This window comes from Rhipicephalus microplus, chromosome 8, assembly GCF_043290135.1.
Source record: "Rhipicephalus microplus isolate Deutch F79 chromosome 8, USDA_Rmic, whole genome shotgun sequence".
Taxonomy (NCBI): Eukaryota; Metazoa; Arthropoda; class Arachnida; order Ixodida; family Ixodidae; genus Rhipicephalus; species Rhipicephalus microplus.
This window is the reverse complement of record NC_134707.1, coordinates 95,334,693-95,353,917: the sequence shown is the minus strand read 5'-3', so window position 1 is coordinate 95,353,917 and position 19,225 is coordinate 95,334,693. Positions and strand designations below refer to the sequence as shown.

The following is a 19,225-nucleotide window of genomic DNA, read 5'->3' as shown; positions in this document are numbered from 1 at the left end:
TGCCTTAACGAACACTGTGTAAACGTAATTTGGTAGTGTTTCACACATCTGTAAATGACACAGCGTCGACGCTTCCGAGTCTCTACTTTTTCTGTGGCCTCTTCAAAGCAAAAAAGACGCTACGCTCAAAGTATTGAGGAGAAAGTTGCAGGTTTGGTTCTTGCCTGCGGCAAATTACATTTTCGTCCACTTAATTGAGGTTTGTGTCACATTTAGTACACTCTGCAAAAACGAGTGGAATTGACGTAACTTATAATTTCCGTACCCATCTGCCCGTTTTATTTAGGGTATAATTTAGTGACGAACGTCCCTTCGTAGTTCACTTCTTGTGATTTTTATCTCCAAACTTGTGATAAGACTCATTGGTTCTTGTTCCGGCTAACGAACGTGACTTGCAAGTCGGGAGATGCGGATGGATAGACCAGAAATAGAGCAATGTCAGATGCTAAATCATACCAGCGTACTGTTGCAGGAAAAAAAAAACATAGACCATCTTTCCAAAGGGAACCCTGATAGAATGCGAAGCAGCAGTGGTGCGCAAGGCGTTGACTTGGTTGAATCGGGCGTCAACGCGGGTGCTACAAGAGTGGTTTGAAGTGAAACTTGTTGTAGCGTTTACTCTAGTTAACGCTTGTTTGAAACGCAAAGACACGGGAGGTGGGACGCATTGAAGACACTTTCACTCGGCTTCCTTGGCTGGCATCTCATCGATGTTACCCGAGCGCCATCTGTATTCTCGAGCGCAATCGCTGTATTTGACTCGCACCTCTTCGATATCGCCGGTCTTCCACTGTCACCGCTTGCGGTCGGCTTCCCTGGCTTACGGTTCGTCGGTGTTGACGACGCCATTCGCGAACGCAATCGGCTGCGCAACACTAGCAATGTCGACGACAGCCAGGAAAGGTACGCGAACACTATCGGGAAGTGTCGCGTGGCAAGAAGCGGCGAACTGTTCACATTGTAGGCGCCGCAAAACTCTCGAGGCGCGCGCAGCACGCGCGCCCACCGGCTCGTGGCTTCTCGCCAACAAAGGGCGAGAGATGGCGCGGGAGAGGTGATGCCCACGTGCGTAGTGGGCTTAAGGTAAAAAAGCAGTTTTCTTTATGGTTAATTACCTCAAGGTAAAAAAGCGTTTGTTTTTATGGTTTATTTCGTTAGTGTCTCCCTTTTTCGCAATGTTATCGGCTTCCAAACCAGACAGAAGTAGGTCGAATATTCACCTTTCATGTCATCTTTTCCCGAACGCGACTTCCCTTTGTAATTGTAAATGACCGTAAGAAGTGAAAGCGTGTCATTTGCACCGCGCCCTCAACTCCTTTACATTGGGTTCATTTTACGTCAAGCATCTCAATTATTTCGGCGACCCTCGCACTAAAAAAAATTGTGCTAATATACTGTATTCATAACAGTGCCTTGTTAGAATACATTAAAAAAATGGTCACGTGGTGCCTTCAAAACTAAGAAGTATATTTTCTTGGTGTTGTTCGTAAGAAACTCTATCGTAAAAGTGCCGCTTTTTCTTTTCATATCACATTTGATTTCCATGTAAATAAACGTGCTTGTGTAAGATACTTAAAGCTGAGTAATATTAGTGCAACTTTTTTTCTTGCTGTGCCTCTGAGAGTTTAGCCAAATTTTTGTTTGCAGTTTTTATTGCAATATAGCCGTCTGTATGAATATCTGAGCAGTAAATACTCCACGGATGGTATATTTGGCAATAAAGTTAATTTGACCCCTCCAATTGGTAAACTTTACGAAAGAAATAAGAATTTCACAAAATTGTGATTTTAGTCCACATTGAAACACAATTTGCACCAAAATAAAAAAAACATATTATTACTCATTTAAAAAGCAGATAAATAGGTCTTTCAAATAGGAAGTTTCATCATTAGAATTTTTGTTTTAAGAAAAAAAACTAGCTTTCGAAGTTTACCTTTGAAGGCAACAAGGAACTTCAAAGCGATAGCTTTCGCTATGACCAAAGGGAAAGGTACCCGCGATCAGCGGGAACATTCACGAATAATTTTCTTCTTCGAAACATAAATTGTAACCATGAAACTTGCCGTGTAAAATGAAATGTAGATTTGCTTGCGATTGAGATATACAAGTGATTTTTCATTGGACCGCCACATGGTGCAAATTTTTTCTCAATTTAGACAAAATTACGATTTTGTGCAAATTCGTGTATGATTTGTTAAGCTTTGTTATTTAAGAGGTCTATTATTATTTTTTTCACAAATCAAATCTTCTGTGGGGTAACTTTCTAACGCTCAGATATTTATGCGATGTGCGGTATTGCAGTGTAAAAATGCAGTTGTTACTCATTTTGGATAAATTATTTGGGGCGTGTGTGACAGAAAAAATGCGCTAATATTACTGACATTCAAAAAACTTATTTAGCAACTTTTATTTTAAATTTATACTAGGTTTGGCATAGAGTGAGCGAGTGGTACTTCCAAGGTATTTTTTTTTTCAAGCCACCTCTAGAGAGAACATCATGAACATCATGAAAAGTTCTGAGGGCACCCAAGTGAAAAAAAATTATCCAAGATATTTTTGTAATTCACTGCTTTCAACGCTGCAACTCAGTCACTTTTTCTTCAAAAATCTTTGAGATAATAGCGAAATGGCCGAGACGTTTGGCGTGGACCCCGCCACGGTGGTCTAGTGGCTAAGGTACTCGAATGCTGATCCGCTGGTCGCGGGATCAAATCTCGGCAGCTGCGGCTGCATTTTTGATGTAGGCGGAAGTGCGTTAGGCCCGTGTGCTGAGATTTGGGAGCACGTTAAAGAACCCTGTGTGGTCGAAATTTCCGGAGCTCTCTACTACGGTCTCTCTCATAATCAAATGGTGGGTTTGGGACGTTAAACTATACATATCAACCTTTAGTGTGGAATGGCCTAATAGCGAATCGATATGCGACAAAGTATGTGCGTGTTTTTATTAAGCAATAATAACGGTGGAGACATCGTCATTTTGCAAAAATGATTGCGAAAGTGACGATAATTTATGCGTCAATTGCAGCAATGTAATTGTGCACACACTAACGGGGCACTCATTTTTTCGCTTGCTGCAAGGCAGCAGTAAAAAAGTTTTTTTAAACGAAGTGACTGAAAAAGTGCGTGGAGACTCGAGAGCCTCACTTTTGCAACAAATTGAACCATCCTGCGGGAAGTGATTGCTGAAGCCAACAATTGCAATTTAATTCTCAGCAGTTCTTACGTCAATGTTGTCATGAAGCCCTAATTTTAGTTTTCAACAAAACCTACTTGCAATTGGTCATTAGAATAAAAAACAGTGCTATTTTTTACACAATTTGCCTACTTTTGGCTACTTTCGCAAACCTGGGCCCAATTTCGCTAGTTTTTGCCAAGTTTGCTCAGTCTTCCAGATTTATTTTGTGTTTCTACCTGGTAACTCTGGTCAACTAGCCACCACGCCTTCCTCGCACTACGAGCTTTGAAAACTAGCCAAATAAGTAGAAAGCAGCCAAATCTGCCTGCTGATTGCAAAGTTATTCCTTGCAAATAACCATTCACTCACTCCTCATGCTATCTCTACAGTTTCTACAGGCGAATTAGTTTGAAATGCAGGGGAAATCATGCGTGTTAATTCACCAGGCTAATCAATTTTTAACAGCGCTGTTGTTCTAAGGCGGGGCCTGATGACGGAATAGTGCCCATCGTATCCCACTCCGACCCCCAGATACATCCATATGTATCTGCCTCAGTCGATGATAGCATGTTATTTCTTGGTGGCGTTCGCTGGAGGTGCGCTCCTGATATGCGGCAATCAAGACGATGGTTGGGTGGTGCAATTAGAAGACGGACAGTGAATAGACTGGCTGTAAGCCTAAAAATAAGGGTCAATGTACGCCACGCCTGTTCTCTAACATTAATAGGACTCTTTAGAACCCGACGAGTAAGTAACCCGTCGTGACTGGCAGTGAGAGTCGACGAGAGAAGGCTTCATTTTCTCGGCAGCTTTCGTTGCATAGAAATGGGTTCACTTTAATTGTTCTTGCAACCTGAATCTTACAAACTGAAAACAAAAATGGTGCAGGTGAACCTTCGTGGTGTATTTCTACGCCTACTAGCATATACAGTTTTGAACACTACTGAACCGAATACACTGTATATTCTTATAGCTTTCGATAAAAGCATGGAAACAGGTAGTTCACAACTGCGACAATCTTTGTGACTGTAATTCATAGAAATGGAAGTGCAAGGATAACTACTACTGCGCTGCTTGCGATGTTGCTCTGAAGAATACTGCATGCATCATATACTCTAGAAACAAAAGAAAAATAAAGCTCTTGGCAAAAAAACTTACGCCTCATGGGCTTCCGAGGCTAGGAGAAATAACAAGCACGACATAAGGTTAAATAATATGGAACTATATTTGTAGAATTGTGCGGACTATTCTGTTACTGGCTATATGACTTTGCTTGGAAGAGTTGCAGCGCCTACAGGTTTAAACCTCAGTGCCTATGCAGCATATAATACGAAGATTTCCAAAGATTTGGGTTATGCTAGGTATTCCTCATTTACAAGTACTCAGTGTAAATACGAGGGAACAGTTACTTAAAACATTGTTCAGCAACTTCTTTCCCGGTGTTTCTCAAACCTATTCATATATAAATATATCAAAAACGAAGCAGAAGTCTGTATGAAATAACTGAATTGAGGTTCAGACAAAGCTAAAAACAGCTTCTAAATACTTCATAAAAAACAACAGTATTTTTGGTAATAATGGGCTACGTTAGTACAACACGCCCTCAGCCTGAAATTAAGGAAATCCCCCTTGTCGCGGCAGCCATGAAATATACGCATACTACGAGTGGGTAAGAAAACTTGCGCTATCAATTTGCCGTGCGAGTTCAAGATGTCTGCGCAAATGTTGCTACCACTATGGCAAGTGTATTATGATGTAGGGTCCTGACGGGCTATGCTTCATGACTCGTGCATACTTGGCAAGCCTTCATGGTTGGTTTTCTTAGTCGGAATAGAGTTACTTCAAACTCTGGCGCTCTTACTGGGTTCCTTCGTGTTCTTTATTTTCTGCACATTTTGCTACCTTTCTTGGTTAGGAAGCAAGACGGTCCAAATGGCCTAATTTTAATCAAGCACTTTACATTATGCAACAGCTGCGATGAACCTCACTATATAAGACGATTCGCTTGCAGATATTCTCTCAAGCACTTACTTGCGTACAAAGCGTCTGGCTGGGAACTCGGTGGGAAGCCATACATGAGTGGCGTCTCCTCTGAAAGAGTAGCAAAAAATTCGGCTAATCTCAGTCATTCTGCGAGTCAAGTCATTCAAAAAAATAGGCAAGATTATACAGCACTTTAATTGCTTTCAGCCACTCATTGCGAGTCAGACAGACTTCTTGATGCGTCTTAAGAGGTTATGGGTGTATAGTTGACTGGCCCGCAGCGAGTAATTTTTCTCTGTCAGTGGATGGAACCACTGAACGAAGGTCTCAACTTCAAGCAATAGCATATTGTGAAGAATGTGCCCATATGAGGAAGCACATACTTGAGGGAGTAGCGACATACGATGCTCCATCTCATCCCTATCATTCTGCACAGCCAGACCTACGGAGTGTGCGCAAGCAATGAAACCCTTAACGACATCGTTAATCACATGGTGGCTTCCATCAATCGTAGAAAACATTTGATTCACGGGTACTGCTACCAGTATTGTACAGGAATCACTTCAGAAATGGTGTTCTTACAGATCGAAAGACAACGCAAACCTTCGCCATTCTGCAAATGCACCAAGCCTTTAACGCGCCACATGAACGAGTGAGAAAAATGATTGGCACTGTGAAAAAAAAAATAAATGTATTGTTACGGGAAAGACGGGCGTGGAATGGACAATATAGAGATTATGTACAACTAAGCATGTACCCAGAATTTCCAGCAGCCTTTTGCCATTTTTGCGAAGGTTTTCATTGACTTGATTACGCTTGAGACGTGTCCGATCAATAGGGCTATAGCTGTTATGATTGCGCAGTGGTATTGTCTAAGAGCAATGCAATACTCCTGGCCAATTTTATATCGTTTCATATGCCTCCTTACAAGACGTGCACCCGTAGCCTGGTTGTCAAAGCACCGGACTTCACCGCTACAGAACAAGAGTTTGCTATAGAATAAGGGTGTGTACACTCGATCGCGCACCCTTATATTCCAGTGGGAAAAATCTTACGTTTTGGCTAGCCTTTCAGTTTCGTCGTAACGATTCTATTGCAGTTACCGTTCGCACAAAGGTCACTGCAATCATTGCACAGCCTCCATTTGCGACAAAGGCGCGCTTCTCAGACACAGCGAAGTAACAACTAAGACGCTTATTCGCGTTATTCTGTACCTGTGAGTACGTTTTGTGCGTTCTTTGTGTGTGATAAACGCGGGGAACGTTTCAATATGCTTGCTATTCTGCGCGTGACCTTCCAATTTGTTGCTATCGCGTTCATTCTTTCGCCTTTGCTGCAAAGCTGTGACTTTTTTCTAGACCTTTCCACACGGCACACACCTATTTACCCTGAGGTAGAGCCGAGATGAAGATGATGATGATGATTGAACGATTGGCACCTACCCACTCGGATGATCAGTAGCTGTGGACAACACATTTCTTATTCTTATTCTTGACGTCCGCGCTTGGCATACAAGTAATGGAGGGCTCTAGCCGAGTAGAAGGTAAATACGTGCGAAATTTTCTGCATCATGTGAGCCCTAGAAGAGTTTGCCAAGTGTATAAGCGACAGCTTCCTTGCTTTCTTGCTTGACGCTTGAATGTATGCTCTTAGCACTACAATAACTAGCCATAAAGCCGGCGGTTGATGAAAGGAACAAAATTTTTGCAACTGAAAGAAAAGAAGAGGTGCTATTCAGTGAATGGTATATAGAAGACTTCACGCATGACGAGCTTCTGTACCAAATAAACAAGAATAAAAAATGAACAAGAAACAAAGTCAACCATTGATAGAAAATATGAAGTGTGAAACTATATCTTGAATTGAATAGGTAGGAAGTTCTCTTTTTTTCTCTAAAAAATTGTATACAGATAAGCCGACGTTCCTCTTCCTAGGCTTAGAGTAACCATGCGGAAGGTAAAGAATGTTTTTAGATATGAAAATTGAGGTCACCATAATGGCAAAGACTTTCAAAGCAAAAGCCGTACCATGAAATTGCTGAAATTTGGTCAGTGAGAGTGGTTCAGTAAACTGTGTTCAATCTACATCTAAATATGGTTGAGAAAGTGAAAACAAAGAAAGTTCGTAACAGCACGTACAAATTTTTATTTGTTTAGAGCGGGCTTGACTCTCCCCGCTCTGTTTTTTCTGTGTGTGTGGAGAAGGGCAGACTGTGGAACACTTTTTTATCTCTAATAGAAAATTTTCAAATTAAGAAACATATCACTAAAATTTTGTTTCTAATTCTTGAATTAACTTTGACAACGTCTAATTTACTTCCCTAGGGACACATACATTAGGGCATAGCAACGGGAAAGTGTGTGAGGCCGTGCAAGATTCCACAATACAGTCGAAGATATTTACTGAATAACCTCAATTTCATAAGGTTCTCAGTTAACCAATGTACACTATGAAAAAAAAATTCTTTTTTTTCGCCGCGGTGGTCTAGTGGCTAAGGTACTCGGCTGCTGACCCGCAGGTCGCGGGATCCAATCCCGGCAGTGGCGACTGCATTTGCGATGGAGGCGGAAATGTTGTAGGCCTGTGTGCTCAGATTTGGGTGCACGGTGAAAACCCCAAGTGGTCGAAAATTCCGGAGCTTTCGACTACGGCATCTCTCATAAGCATATGGTGGTTTCGGGACGTTAAATTCCATATATCAATCAATTAAAAAACTTTTATATCAATAATTTATTGCTCCTTCAGTACGAACTAATTTATTTGAATATTTGGTCAGGAATAATTTATAACAAACCAATATTTCTGTTACTATTCGTTTTACTAGTGTTTAAATAGATATGTATTCCTTTTTGATAGGCTACCCGCTTCTTGGCCAATCTTTCATAGTGGGTATGAGCCACAAGTTTAGGATCTGCATCTACGTACCTTTGATTATAGTGTCTAGAAATATACTGCCTAGTGTGCTGAGCGTGGGCTAGGAGATGGCCTCGCAGTTGATGACTGCCGGCGGTGCCCGCATGGTGCGCTGCTGTGCGAGTGGGTGCATTTGCGTTCAATCCTTGGGCTCCGCAAGCACTGCGAAGCTTTCATGAAGCCGAGCCGCGTGAGGCCAACTATTATTTTCCTGTATTTTTGAAGTGTTATTCAAATAATGCTTTATAAGAACTACTCGATTGCTTTCACAGTACTGGTGCTTCGTAATGCCAAATGAGGATTGTTTCGTGACATACGTATCGCCAACCGCTACTACCCACAAAAAAAAACAGGCTGATCCCACGTAACTTAGGAATGAATGCTATGCAAGGTGACTTTGTTGTCACTTTTTTTTTAAGTTAAACGTTATGAAGTGGCGCTAAATACACGCGATAAATTGGATAGTCAACACTGGAGCCAGCATTGGCGTTTCACGAACATTTGGCTATTCTTGCAAATTTTTTTCGAAGATCTGGCGTGGCTCTGTAGTAGAATACTTGGTTTCCACGCAAATTGCTTGGCTTCGATTTCTCTGCTAGGATACAAATGTTTATTATTTGCATTTGTAGGGTCAACGTTGCCAATGCCAGCAAGTCAAAGTCATGAAACCATCTTACGAGCCCACACTAATTTTGGATTACCCTAAGTTAAGGGGGTGATCGTGAGGGCACCCAGACAGACAGAGAGACAGACAGACAGGAAGGCAGATGGACGGACGGATAGACGGACATACACACAGACAGAAAAACAGACAGACAAACGGACAGAAAGACGGACGGATAGACGGACGGACAGAAGGATGTACAGACAGACAAACAGATGCACAGATAGACGGATAGAGAGACGGACGGATAGACAGACGGGCGGACAGATGGATGGACAGATAGATGGATGGACAGACGGATAGACAGATAGACAGACGGACAGACAGACCGACAGACAGACGGACAGACGGACGTATAGACAGACAGACAGATGGACAGATAGACAGACGGACAGGTAGATCGACAGACGGACAGATAGACAGATGGACGGACGAATGGACGAACAGATAGACGGACGGACGGAGAGATGAATCAACAGACGGATGGACAGACGGACAAATAGATGGACGGACAGACAGACGGACAGAAAGGCAGATAGACGGACAGACAGGTAGACAGACGAACAGACAGACAGACGGACGGAAAGACATACGGACGGACAGATGAACGGACAGACGGATGGACAGACGGACAGATAGATAGATAGATATAGATAGATAAATAGATAGATAGATAGATAGATAGATAGATAGATAGATAGATAGATAGATAGATAGATAGATAGATAGATAGATAGATAGATAGATGCTCAAAGTGGTTGCAAAGAAATTAATTTTAAAAACCATAAGCAGTATAACCACCAGAATTATGTTTTAAAATGTGCTTTGCACTTGAGAGCAAGAAATATCACAGAAGGCTCAAAAACCTTTACCTCTTGGCCTGGAATCTATTAGGATTCGAGTGGAAACAAAGAATGATAACATGCCAATGAGCAATGTGACACTCGCCGCATATGACACCCAAAACGTTGTTGGAAAGGGAGTCCGACGTTTAAATGGGAGAAAAACTGCGTGAATGAAATTTCAAAGGATATTTTCAATTTTTTCAGATAAATCTTGATACTTGAAATTATGCCTAAACGGCGATTTCGTTCCCGACACTGTTCACCCTAATCCGAAAAGATAGTTTGATTGAATCACTGTCAGAATGCTTTTCTCACATGACAGCCTTCAGATTCAGCCTTGTGTTTGCCCTTTTAATCATATTTGTTTCATTCAGGGAACCGTGCTGGATCCGTTAGCGCGGGGAACAAGACACCTTTTCCTTGTTCGACCGATAATTTCTTTCACACAGTGGCACAATACACGTCCTTTCCTTGCATTGCCGCTCAGCTTTTAACTTCTCAGGTTGCTGCAGTGTACATATGACGCCGTCGAACTTCACGTAAATCAGATGGTAGCTGTAACACACTGATTTTAAACGCAGCGAGGCTCCGGCAACAACAGGACGAGATGAATTTCGCGCGTTCGTGCACCTCTCGACACGCAGCGCCGCTTATGGCATCTGAGTGCAGTCATCACATGCGGGGCCACTCTCTCTCGTACGGAATGTGCCTGCTCAGCACACTAGGTAGTATATTTCTAGACACTGTACTTTGGTCGTAGTGCTAACGTTTTAATATTGCACTACTAACGCAAAACACTCCTTTAATGTTTCTTGGACAATCGTGCTTGTATAATGATTGAATGACAATAATAGCTTAGTAAATCGCCTTAAGTATTGGTTGCCAGAAAAAGGTCTTTAATCCTTCAAGAAGGAAGCGGCTTAATGGGATTCGACACATTTTTGAAGCTCTCTCTTTTCCCTTTTCAAAGACTGCGCAGCAATTTACTGAAGTAGTGATGGCACAGAGCAAAGATGCTACGTAGAGGAAAAGGGCTACGTTTGCGCGCATCAGTACTTTGAGTTCGTGTAATAAAACACTAGCCGATTTCGTGAATACTTAGATAGGATGTAGTGCGCAAGAGCATTTAATTGACATGTGGCAATATTGAAAGATTGAAACTAATGTCATTATTTTTATTTTGCCATCTATGATCTGTGTGAGTCGTAAGAAACGTATTGTCATACATATTATGGTATATGAAGTTAACGAATGCAATATAAAGATAACGAAACGCCACTGCAGCACCACTACCAAGCCATTTAGAACACACTACTTGTGACGAAAACTTTATCGCTTTCACCATATGAGGTGTCACTTATGTTCATCGTACAGTCATGTCATGACATATTATTTTCGGTGCGAATTCAATTACCTACACGTTTCGGAGAAAGTGCAAACGTAAGTGACCTGATAAACAGACAGACAGACAGACAGACAGACAGACAGACGGACGGACGGACGGACGGACGGACGGACGGACGGATAGATGGACAGATATCCTCGAACTAACCGAAGTTGACCAAGAAATGCTTTTCATTTGAAACGTGATCTCATTTGCAGTGATTCCTAATGGTTTAGTGCGCCTATTGTGTAATTCTAGAAGAATTCGAAGCACTACACCAGCACGTGACGCCGCCCAGCTATGAGAGTTTCACCGGTGTCAAACGCCACTCTTCATTTACGCCTACGGTTGGCCCATACGGTCATGTAAACTGCTGTTAGACGGTAAACATAAGACACTGGCACCTGGATAATAGTGAGTACGGGCTACTGTACGAAAAGAGAACGCTCGAAGAATTGAAACCTTAACACTTAAATATTTTATTGGCACAAATGCAAGATTTGTTCTCGGTGTTAATCAAATAGCCTGCTTTCGGGAATTTTTTTTATTTACCAAGGCACAGGGTTTTATTACGAAGTCCTGAAAAGTGGCCAGAAGTAGAAGCATATTTTCGTTATAAAAGTTCTGAGTGGGTGGAAGGAGGCCAGATCGTCAGCAGCTGCTGATTTGTCAAGAAGAACATTGATGTAACGAGAAAAAGATAATTGAAGAGGCACTGAAAAATACCCACCCGACCATTTTATACAGATTTTTAACTAGAAAACCTGAAAAGTGTGGCTCGTGTTGATCACTGGGCTTATACAGATGTGCAATAAGATAATTTTATTGATGGCAATGTTTCGTTATAAATAATTTATGTTTCATTAACAATAGACAAAGCTAAAGAGAGTGTAGATTAACCAATAAGATTGTTTTATTTTTAATGTGCTTTGCCTACCTTGCATAGACTTTGTGTCCACAGTATCTATTAAATCAAATATAAATAAAAAAGGTGGCTCAGCCACGGCACATTTCATCTGAAGCGCCTTTCAGAGAGTAACAAAACTGTCTGATCACTTCGAACGGACGATCGCCGCATTGATTTCCGATGCCCAGATTGTGCACGTTGTAAAGAAGCCATGCCGTATTTGCACGCAATTCTCCGAAGGTCTGCGTCGCGTAGGTGAGCTGCGAGGGACGAAATATGATAGTTCATGTTAGACCACTACTTTAACAGATTCCGTAAGTGCGGCAGATGGTGACAGTGAAAGAAGCAGATAAAGTACATAGCTTTTACCTATTTGCTTTTTATTTCGTATGAACCAATAAGTGGGCGCCAATACGGCGGATCAAGAAGTGCAAAAGAGGACACGCAGTGCAGGAAATTCAATTCAGACAAAAACACGTCTTGCAAAGCTTCACAAACAGGAACTAAGTGTTGTGCGAAACATGTAGCTGGGTTAGTCATCGGTTCACTTGAAATGGATCCATATTAGGGCAAGATAGGAAACAATGTTATTGCAAAGAACCAATATTTTATTTTTCGTCATATTATTTTTCAATTCATGGTTTCCGAGTTTGCCGCAGTGTGTATGCCTTAGCGCCAGTTGCTGCAATAAATAATACAGCTGCAGGTATTTATCCTATAGTGGTGCATGAGACCTGATTGTTGTCATTTTTTATTTTGTATTTACTACAGCCTCTATCAGCTGTTCGTATACCTAGGTTGGGCAATATACGAGAGCGAGAAAAAATTGGCAGATTACACAAACAGTGGGAGTCGATCCTATACGAAGCACGAAGGAGAAATGTTGATATGTCACTTTAAAATCAGGACAACGTTACGAGGTGGAGGTAAATGATGCTGTACTTGACTTCCGTGTCATGATTATCATGTTTTGATGAGTTGTTTGCCTTTGTCGTCTCTTCACGCCACGTGATACCAAATTTAGTATAAGTAGAGCTAGCGAAACGACCGCGAGCACGCTATGAGCGCGGTAGGTTGTATTGCTCTTACAGGACACGCGTGCCAGAATTATCATGAATTGCACCAGTCAAATACTTTGTCATCCACTGACGTCACGTAACACCGAATTTGGTATATATGGAGCTAGCAAAACGGCCGCGAGCACATCATGAAGGGCCCAATATACTCCAATGTAGCATTGACGCGCGCGCACGCTGGGCACTGCGACGCTATGATAGCAAAACGAGAGCACTAAATTGTTTGACGCCAGGTGTGATCCGCGTTCATTGGCGCCGCCCGACGGCAACCGGCGCGAAATGCCACATGCTGCATTTTTCGACGATGCGTTACCTAGACAACACGGCGCCTTCCACACTCGTTCCCCGGGTCACAGCCTGGCCCACCGATGACCGCTATGTTCCAGAAGAGAACATTTCTCTCCTAACTTATAGAGAGATAATTACCTATCACCGCGACCCCTACCGATGTTTTCCTCCAATCTGCAAAGGACTCAGGAAGATGGACGACAGAATTTGCCGGCTATTTGCCACTTCTTTACTGTGCTCGGAAGTGCTTAAACGCTCTCCCTCTTCCTTTTCCGGCCTCTGCCATTACTGTGCTGAGGTGGCTGACACCTACCACAAGGTATGGGCATGCCAGCTCAATCCTTCTTAACCCCCGAACCGAAATTCAACAAGAGAGGACTGTGAGGTGGCCCTGCTCGGTTGCCAGGACCCTGTGGCCCAACAAGCCATGGTACAGTGGGCCCGGACAGCAGCCACGACCAATGGGGCCCCTGACTAAGGACTCCACCTAGTACTGCAGGGAGGCGGACCCACTAGAGGCTTGTCTCCCTGGCAACCTGTTTTTTAATAATAAATGTTTGCTACTACTACTACTTTTTGCGACGGAGGGACACTGAACGCGCTAAAACGTGGATGCGTCAAAGCAACGTAGCGCGGCGCGCGCCTGCGAGTATATGGCAGAACCAGAGCCTGCCGTGGCATTATCAGCGAGCATGCGCACCGCGTCACGTAGAATTGTATTGGCGCCTTCGATGTGGAATGTAGTCAGGTTCTCACAGGACACGCACCTAATGATTATCATGTTTCCATCTGTCACATACCTTCGTCATCCATTGGCGTCACGTAATACCAAATTTGGCATATGTGAAGCTAGCGAAATGGCCGCGAGCGCATCATCAGTGTGGCATGTAGTAATGTTGTTACATAACACGCTTCTCATGTTTATCATGTCTGTACCAGTATCATACCTTTACCATCCATTCACGTGCCGTAATACCAAATTTAGTATAAGTAAAGCTAGCGAAGGGGCCTTCAGCGCACCATGAGCGTGGCATGTAGTCATGCTGTTACATGACAGGCATCTCATAATTATTATGTTTGCACCAGTCACATACCTTCGTCATCCATTCACGTACTCTAATATCAAATTCAGTATATGTGACGCTAGCGAAAAGGCCGCGAGCGCATCATTAGCGTGGCATGTCGTCATGTTCTTACATGACACGCATGTCGTGATTTTCATGTTAGGGTCTGTCACTTATGTTCTCCATGCATTCATGCCATACCATACAAGTTTTGAAACATGCCTTGTAAACAAAACCGCCGCAACAGCTGCAGGACCATAAAATATTGTTACGGAAAAGAAGACACGCCGTATCGACGAGGCTGTAGAATAGGTAATGGCGTGACCAGTTTACCAGCGAGAGAGCGGCGACCATACTTCGTTTTCCTCGTCAGGCACACACGCGCGTCGCCCCTAGAATCTCAGTATGCATTTAGCATAATCCCCGGTGGCAGAAGCGCCGTCGCGGCGCATCTAAATATCAACGTCACTAGGAGAGTGGTAGGGCTTGAAGCACGCAACATGTACAATATGGGTAGCCTGTTTGGCACATGAAGGCGACGGGGCGACAGGACCTATTTCATATGTCACAGGAGTAACGATACAAAGGACTCAGTATGAACCTGTGTAGGGAGTGAGCAGTTTTTCTGACAAGCCAACTTAATGGGTCGGAGACCAGAGCAGGACCAAAGAACCGGGCGGAAAGTGTACGTCGTGGTGTCGTTGGTCAAACAAACGCCGTTGCTTCTCTTGAGAGGTAAGAAGGCGAGTGCGGGTGATTTCGCGTGCGTGAGCGGCCCAAGTGATGGCGTATATGGCATATTCACTGATCGGTACTGCAGGGGACGGTATGACGGTGTCTAGAGGCAATGTTTGTTCTCGGCCAAACAGCAGAAAAAAAATGGAGAATAACTGGCAGTGTTATGGCACGAAGAATTATTGGCAAATATGACGAACGGCAACGTAAGATCCCAGTCGGTGTGGTTGGTGAAACATTCTTCAGAATCATGTCTGTAAGAGTTCGATGTAGACGCTCCGTGAGTCCGTTGGTTTACGGATGGTATGACGTGGTCAGCTTGTGTCTCGTTTGACATGACTGCAAGATGTCGGCTATGACCTTTGACAAAAAAGTGCGGCCATGGTCTGTAAGCAGCTGCCGTGGGGCTCCGTGTTGCAAAATCACGTCCTTCAGGAGGAAGTCGGCGACGTCTGTGGCGAAGCTTGTTGGAAAAGCTCGTGTGATCGCATAACACGTGGCGTAGTCGGTGGCCACAGCTATCCCCTTGATACCCGAGGAAGACAAGGAGAAAGGGCCAAGTTGGTCCAAGCCAACGCGGAAGAACGGTTCTGACGGAATATCAAGAGGTTGAAGGCGTCTGGCGGGAAGTGTCAATGGCGTTTTGTGGCGCTTACATTTCTCACAAGCCGCAACGTATCTTCTGACTGAGCGTGCAAGCCCTGGCCAGAAGAAACGTTGCGTATTCGGTCGTAAGTGCGTGACACACCAAGGTGACCGGCAGTCGGAAGGTCATGAAGTTCATTTAGAACTTCCGAGCGAAGGTGCTTCGGAATGACAAGCAGCAGGTCCGGTCGATCCAGCTCAATTCTTTGGCGGTATAATACATCATCGTGGAGCATGAATGAGCGATGGAACTGTTTCGAAGATGGGGATTCGAGGCGCTCAATGATAGCACGCAAGGACGCATCATGGCGCTGCTCGTCACTGATGGATGTCATTCGCGAAAGGGAAAAGACGCTAGGCTCGGTGTCGGTGTCAGGCATAGTGCTTGACTCAGCAACCGGGTACCGGAACAGGCAGTCTGCGTCCTGATGTAGGCGTCCAGACTTGTGCGTCACCATGTAGGTATACTCTTGCACTCGCAAAGCCCAGCGCCTGAGCCGGCCAGTAGGATCCTTCAGTGACGTAATCCAAGATAGCGCATAATGGTCAGTTAATACAGAAAAATTTGTGCCTAATGATTATGGGCGGAACTTTAAGACTGCCCAAACAAGAGCAAGACAGTCACGCTCTGTAATGGAATAGGTGCGCTCAGCAGCTGTGAGGAGGCGGTTAGCGTAGGCGACAACTCGGTCGTTTCCCCGTTGGCGTTGGGCTAGGACGGCTCCGATCCCGTGACCACTAGCATCGGTTCGGACTTCAGTCGGAGCGGATGGGTCAAACGGAACCAATATATGTGGAGTCGTCAGAAGCGTAATTAGATGAGAAAAAGCAGCAGCTTGGTCGATATCCCACGTAAACGTGACGTCTTTCTTCAGAAGCTCAGTGAGGGGTCGAGCGGTGGTTGCAAAACCTTTCACAAACCTTCTAAAGTAGGAACAAAGTCCTACCAAACTCCGGACGTCTGCAACTGACCGGGGTACAGGAAAACTGGTGACTGCACCAATTTTCTCCTGGTCCGGCTGCACACCAGATGCGTTGACAAGGTGGCCCAACACCGTAATTTGCCGCCATCCAAAGTGGCACTTCTACGAGTTTAATTGAATGCCTGCAGTGCGGAATATGTCGAGAACAGCTGAGAAACGCTGAAGCTTGGTCTTAAATGTTGGGGAATATACAACGACATCGTCAAGATAACAAAGACATGTTCATCATTTGAACCCTGTATCAGAGAGTCCATCATGCACTCGAACATGGCCGGGGCGCTGCATAGCCGAAACGGCATAAACTTGAACTGGTATAGGCCATCTGGAGTTACAAACGCAGTCTTCTCTTGGTCTTTTTCGTCGACAGCAATATGCCAGTAGCCCTAACGTAGGTCTAATGAAGAAAAGTATCGGGCGCCGCGGAGGCAATCGAGAGCGTCATCAATGCGGGGTAAAGAGTAAACGTCCTTTTTTGCGATTCTATTCAGATGGCGGCAACCCACGCAGAAGCACCACGCGCCATTTTTATTTTTAACGAACCCAACGGGGGACGCCCAAGGGCTCGAAGAGGGTTCAATAATTCCTTTGTCTAGCATCTTGCTGACTTCTTGTGGAATTACTTTACGCTCGGTCGCAGACACCCGGTATGGTCGCCGATGAATGGGTTGAGAATCACCTGTGTTAATGCGGTGCTTGACGAGCGAAGTCTGGCCGAGTGGACGGCTGTCTATGTCGAATATGTTGCGGTATCAAGCCAGAAGGCGGAAGAGCACGGCTGACTTCCCAGGTTCGAGGTCCGGGGTGATCATGGAGCGTAAGGTTGCATAGAGGCACATCGCATCCTGCGAGTGACGTTGGTGATCGGGACATGCATCGGCCACAAAACTGGTGACGTGGTCTTCAATTAAGGGTCTTAGCGTGACGACCGATATTCCTTGAGGGTGCACTTGTTTTATGAAACCAAAATTGATAACACGTAAATATGTTCGGTTAGAGGCCATGGTTACGATGGAGTGTGGGACAGTAATGTCGCGCGCCTGGAGACCATCAGGAATCGGCGTCACGATATAATAACCGTCGAGCACGGGAGAGAGTGTAGCCAATTCAACGAATGTGAGAGATTTAGGCGGTATCTGGAAGAACTCAGTGGTGCACAAGCTGTTCGGGAGTTCAGGGTGAGAATCCGGGAGAAGAGGAAGTTCTAGGCAGAGTGTACCGGCGGCACAATCGATGAGGGCAGAATGCGTTTATAGGATGTCCGTGCCGAAGATTAGGTCGTGAGTGCAATTTTCAAGCACCGTAAATAAAACGAGTATATGACGGCCGGCAATACTAACGTGATCGGTACACATTGCAGTGATGGCCACAGTTCCACCATCAGCGACACCGAGGGCTTTAGTTGCTGCAGGCGTGAGGACATTTTTTTGAAGGCGACACAGATGAGCACTCATTATAGACACTTGAGCGCTGGTATCGACTAACGCCGTCAAAGAAATACCGTCCACATACACCTCAATCAAGTTCGTATCAGTGGGGAGCGTCGATGGAGGATTTGGATCAGTCACAATTGATGCAGCACTATCTCCCGGAACTGCATGATCAAGTTTTCTGTCCGAGAGGATCCATAGTTGACCGGCGACGGATAGCGGCGTGGTTGGGGCGATGGAGAACGGCGGCCTTGAGGTGACGGCGAACGAGCGGTGGAGCGGCTGTTAGAGACGTCAAAAGAAGGGTACACACGACTGGGCGAAAACCGACGGGAGTCCTCATATGGTCGAGTGAAGGAAAATGGGCTCCAGTTTGAGGGCGTCCAAGTGCTGCGGCAGTAGCGGAAGATATGGCTAACGCGGTGGCAGCGGAAGCAGATTGGTCTGTCGTCTGCAGTTCTCCATTCCGTCGGATCGCGGGATCGCGGAATAAAATGTAAATAATGGTGTGCTGCATTTATTGTAATTGGTCTGGAGGTGGGTCGCGAGGCAGAGCAGGCAACAGGAATACCGAGCTTTGCGATTTTCTTGGATAACGGAGACCGCTGGAGGTGTTTGTGTGGCGCCATGGTCGAGCGAATGTGGAGGAAATGGTGTCGGACTTTGCGCCTCAAGCTCCCGTCGAACTATACGTGTCACACTGTCCTGAATGGGTGGTGTGAAAGCGAAATCGGTGCAGGTTGACGTAACAGCCGTGTTTGGTAGCCGCGTAAACTGAGGCAGAACACGGCGGCTTTTGGCCATTTCGATGCGGCGGCATTCCTTAGTGATCATATCTACTGTCGTGACGTTGGTATACACGAGCAAGTTGAAGGCGTCGTCCGCGATGCCCTTGAGAATGTGGCCTACCTTGCCACCCTCTGTCACTTGCTCGTCCACTTTCCGGGAAATGCGAGCACGTGCTGTATGTACGAGACATGCAACTCAGTTGAGGACTGCGCACGAGTGGCAAGTTTATTTCGCGCTTCCATTTGGCGACAGGACGGGTCCCCAAAGAGGTCGCGTAGTCGCTCCTTGAATATATCTTAGCTGGTGAGCTCGGTCTCATGGGCGTCGAACCAAACACGTGGAGTGCC

General features: G+C 44.8%; 1 protein-coding gene across 3 annotated transcripts in view; it reads right to left on the bottom strand.

Moving 5' to 3' along the window:
* The window catches only part of LOC142769271 (uncharacterized), a 61,331-nt gene that overhangs the window by 14,861 nt on the left and 27,245 nt on the right, over window positions 1-19,225 (bottom strand). For all 3 annotated transcript variants that reach the window (XM_075872365.1, XM_075872367.1, XM_075872366.1), the window contains one exon: window positions 5,207-5,266. In XM_075872365.1, coding sequence (XP_075728480.1) covers window positions 5,207-5,266 — 60 coding nt within the window. The remainder of the gene's footprint in view (window positions 1-5,206; window positions 5,267-19,225) is intronic.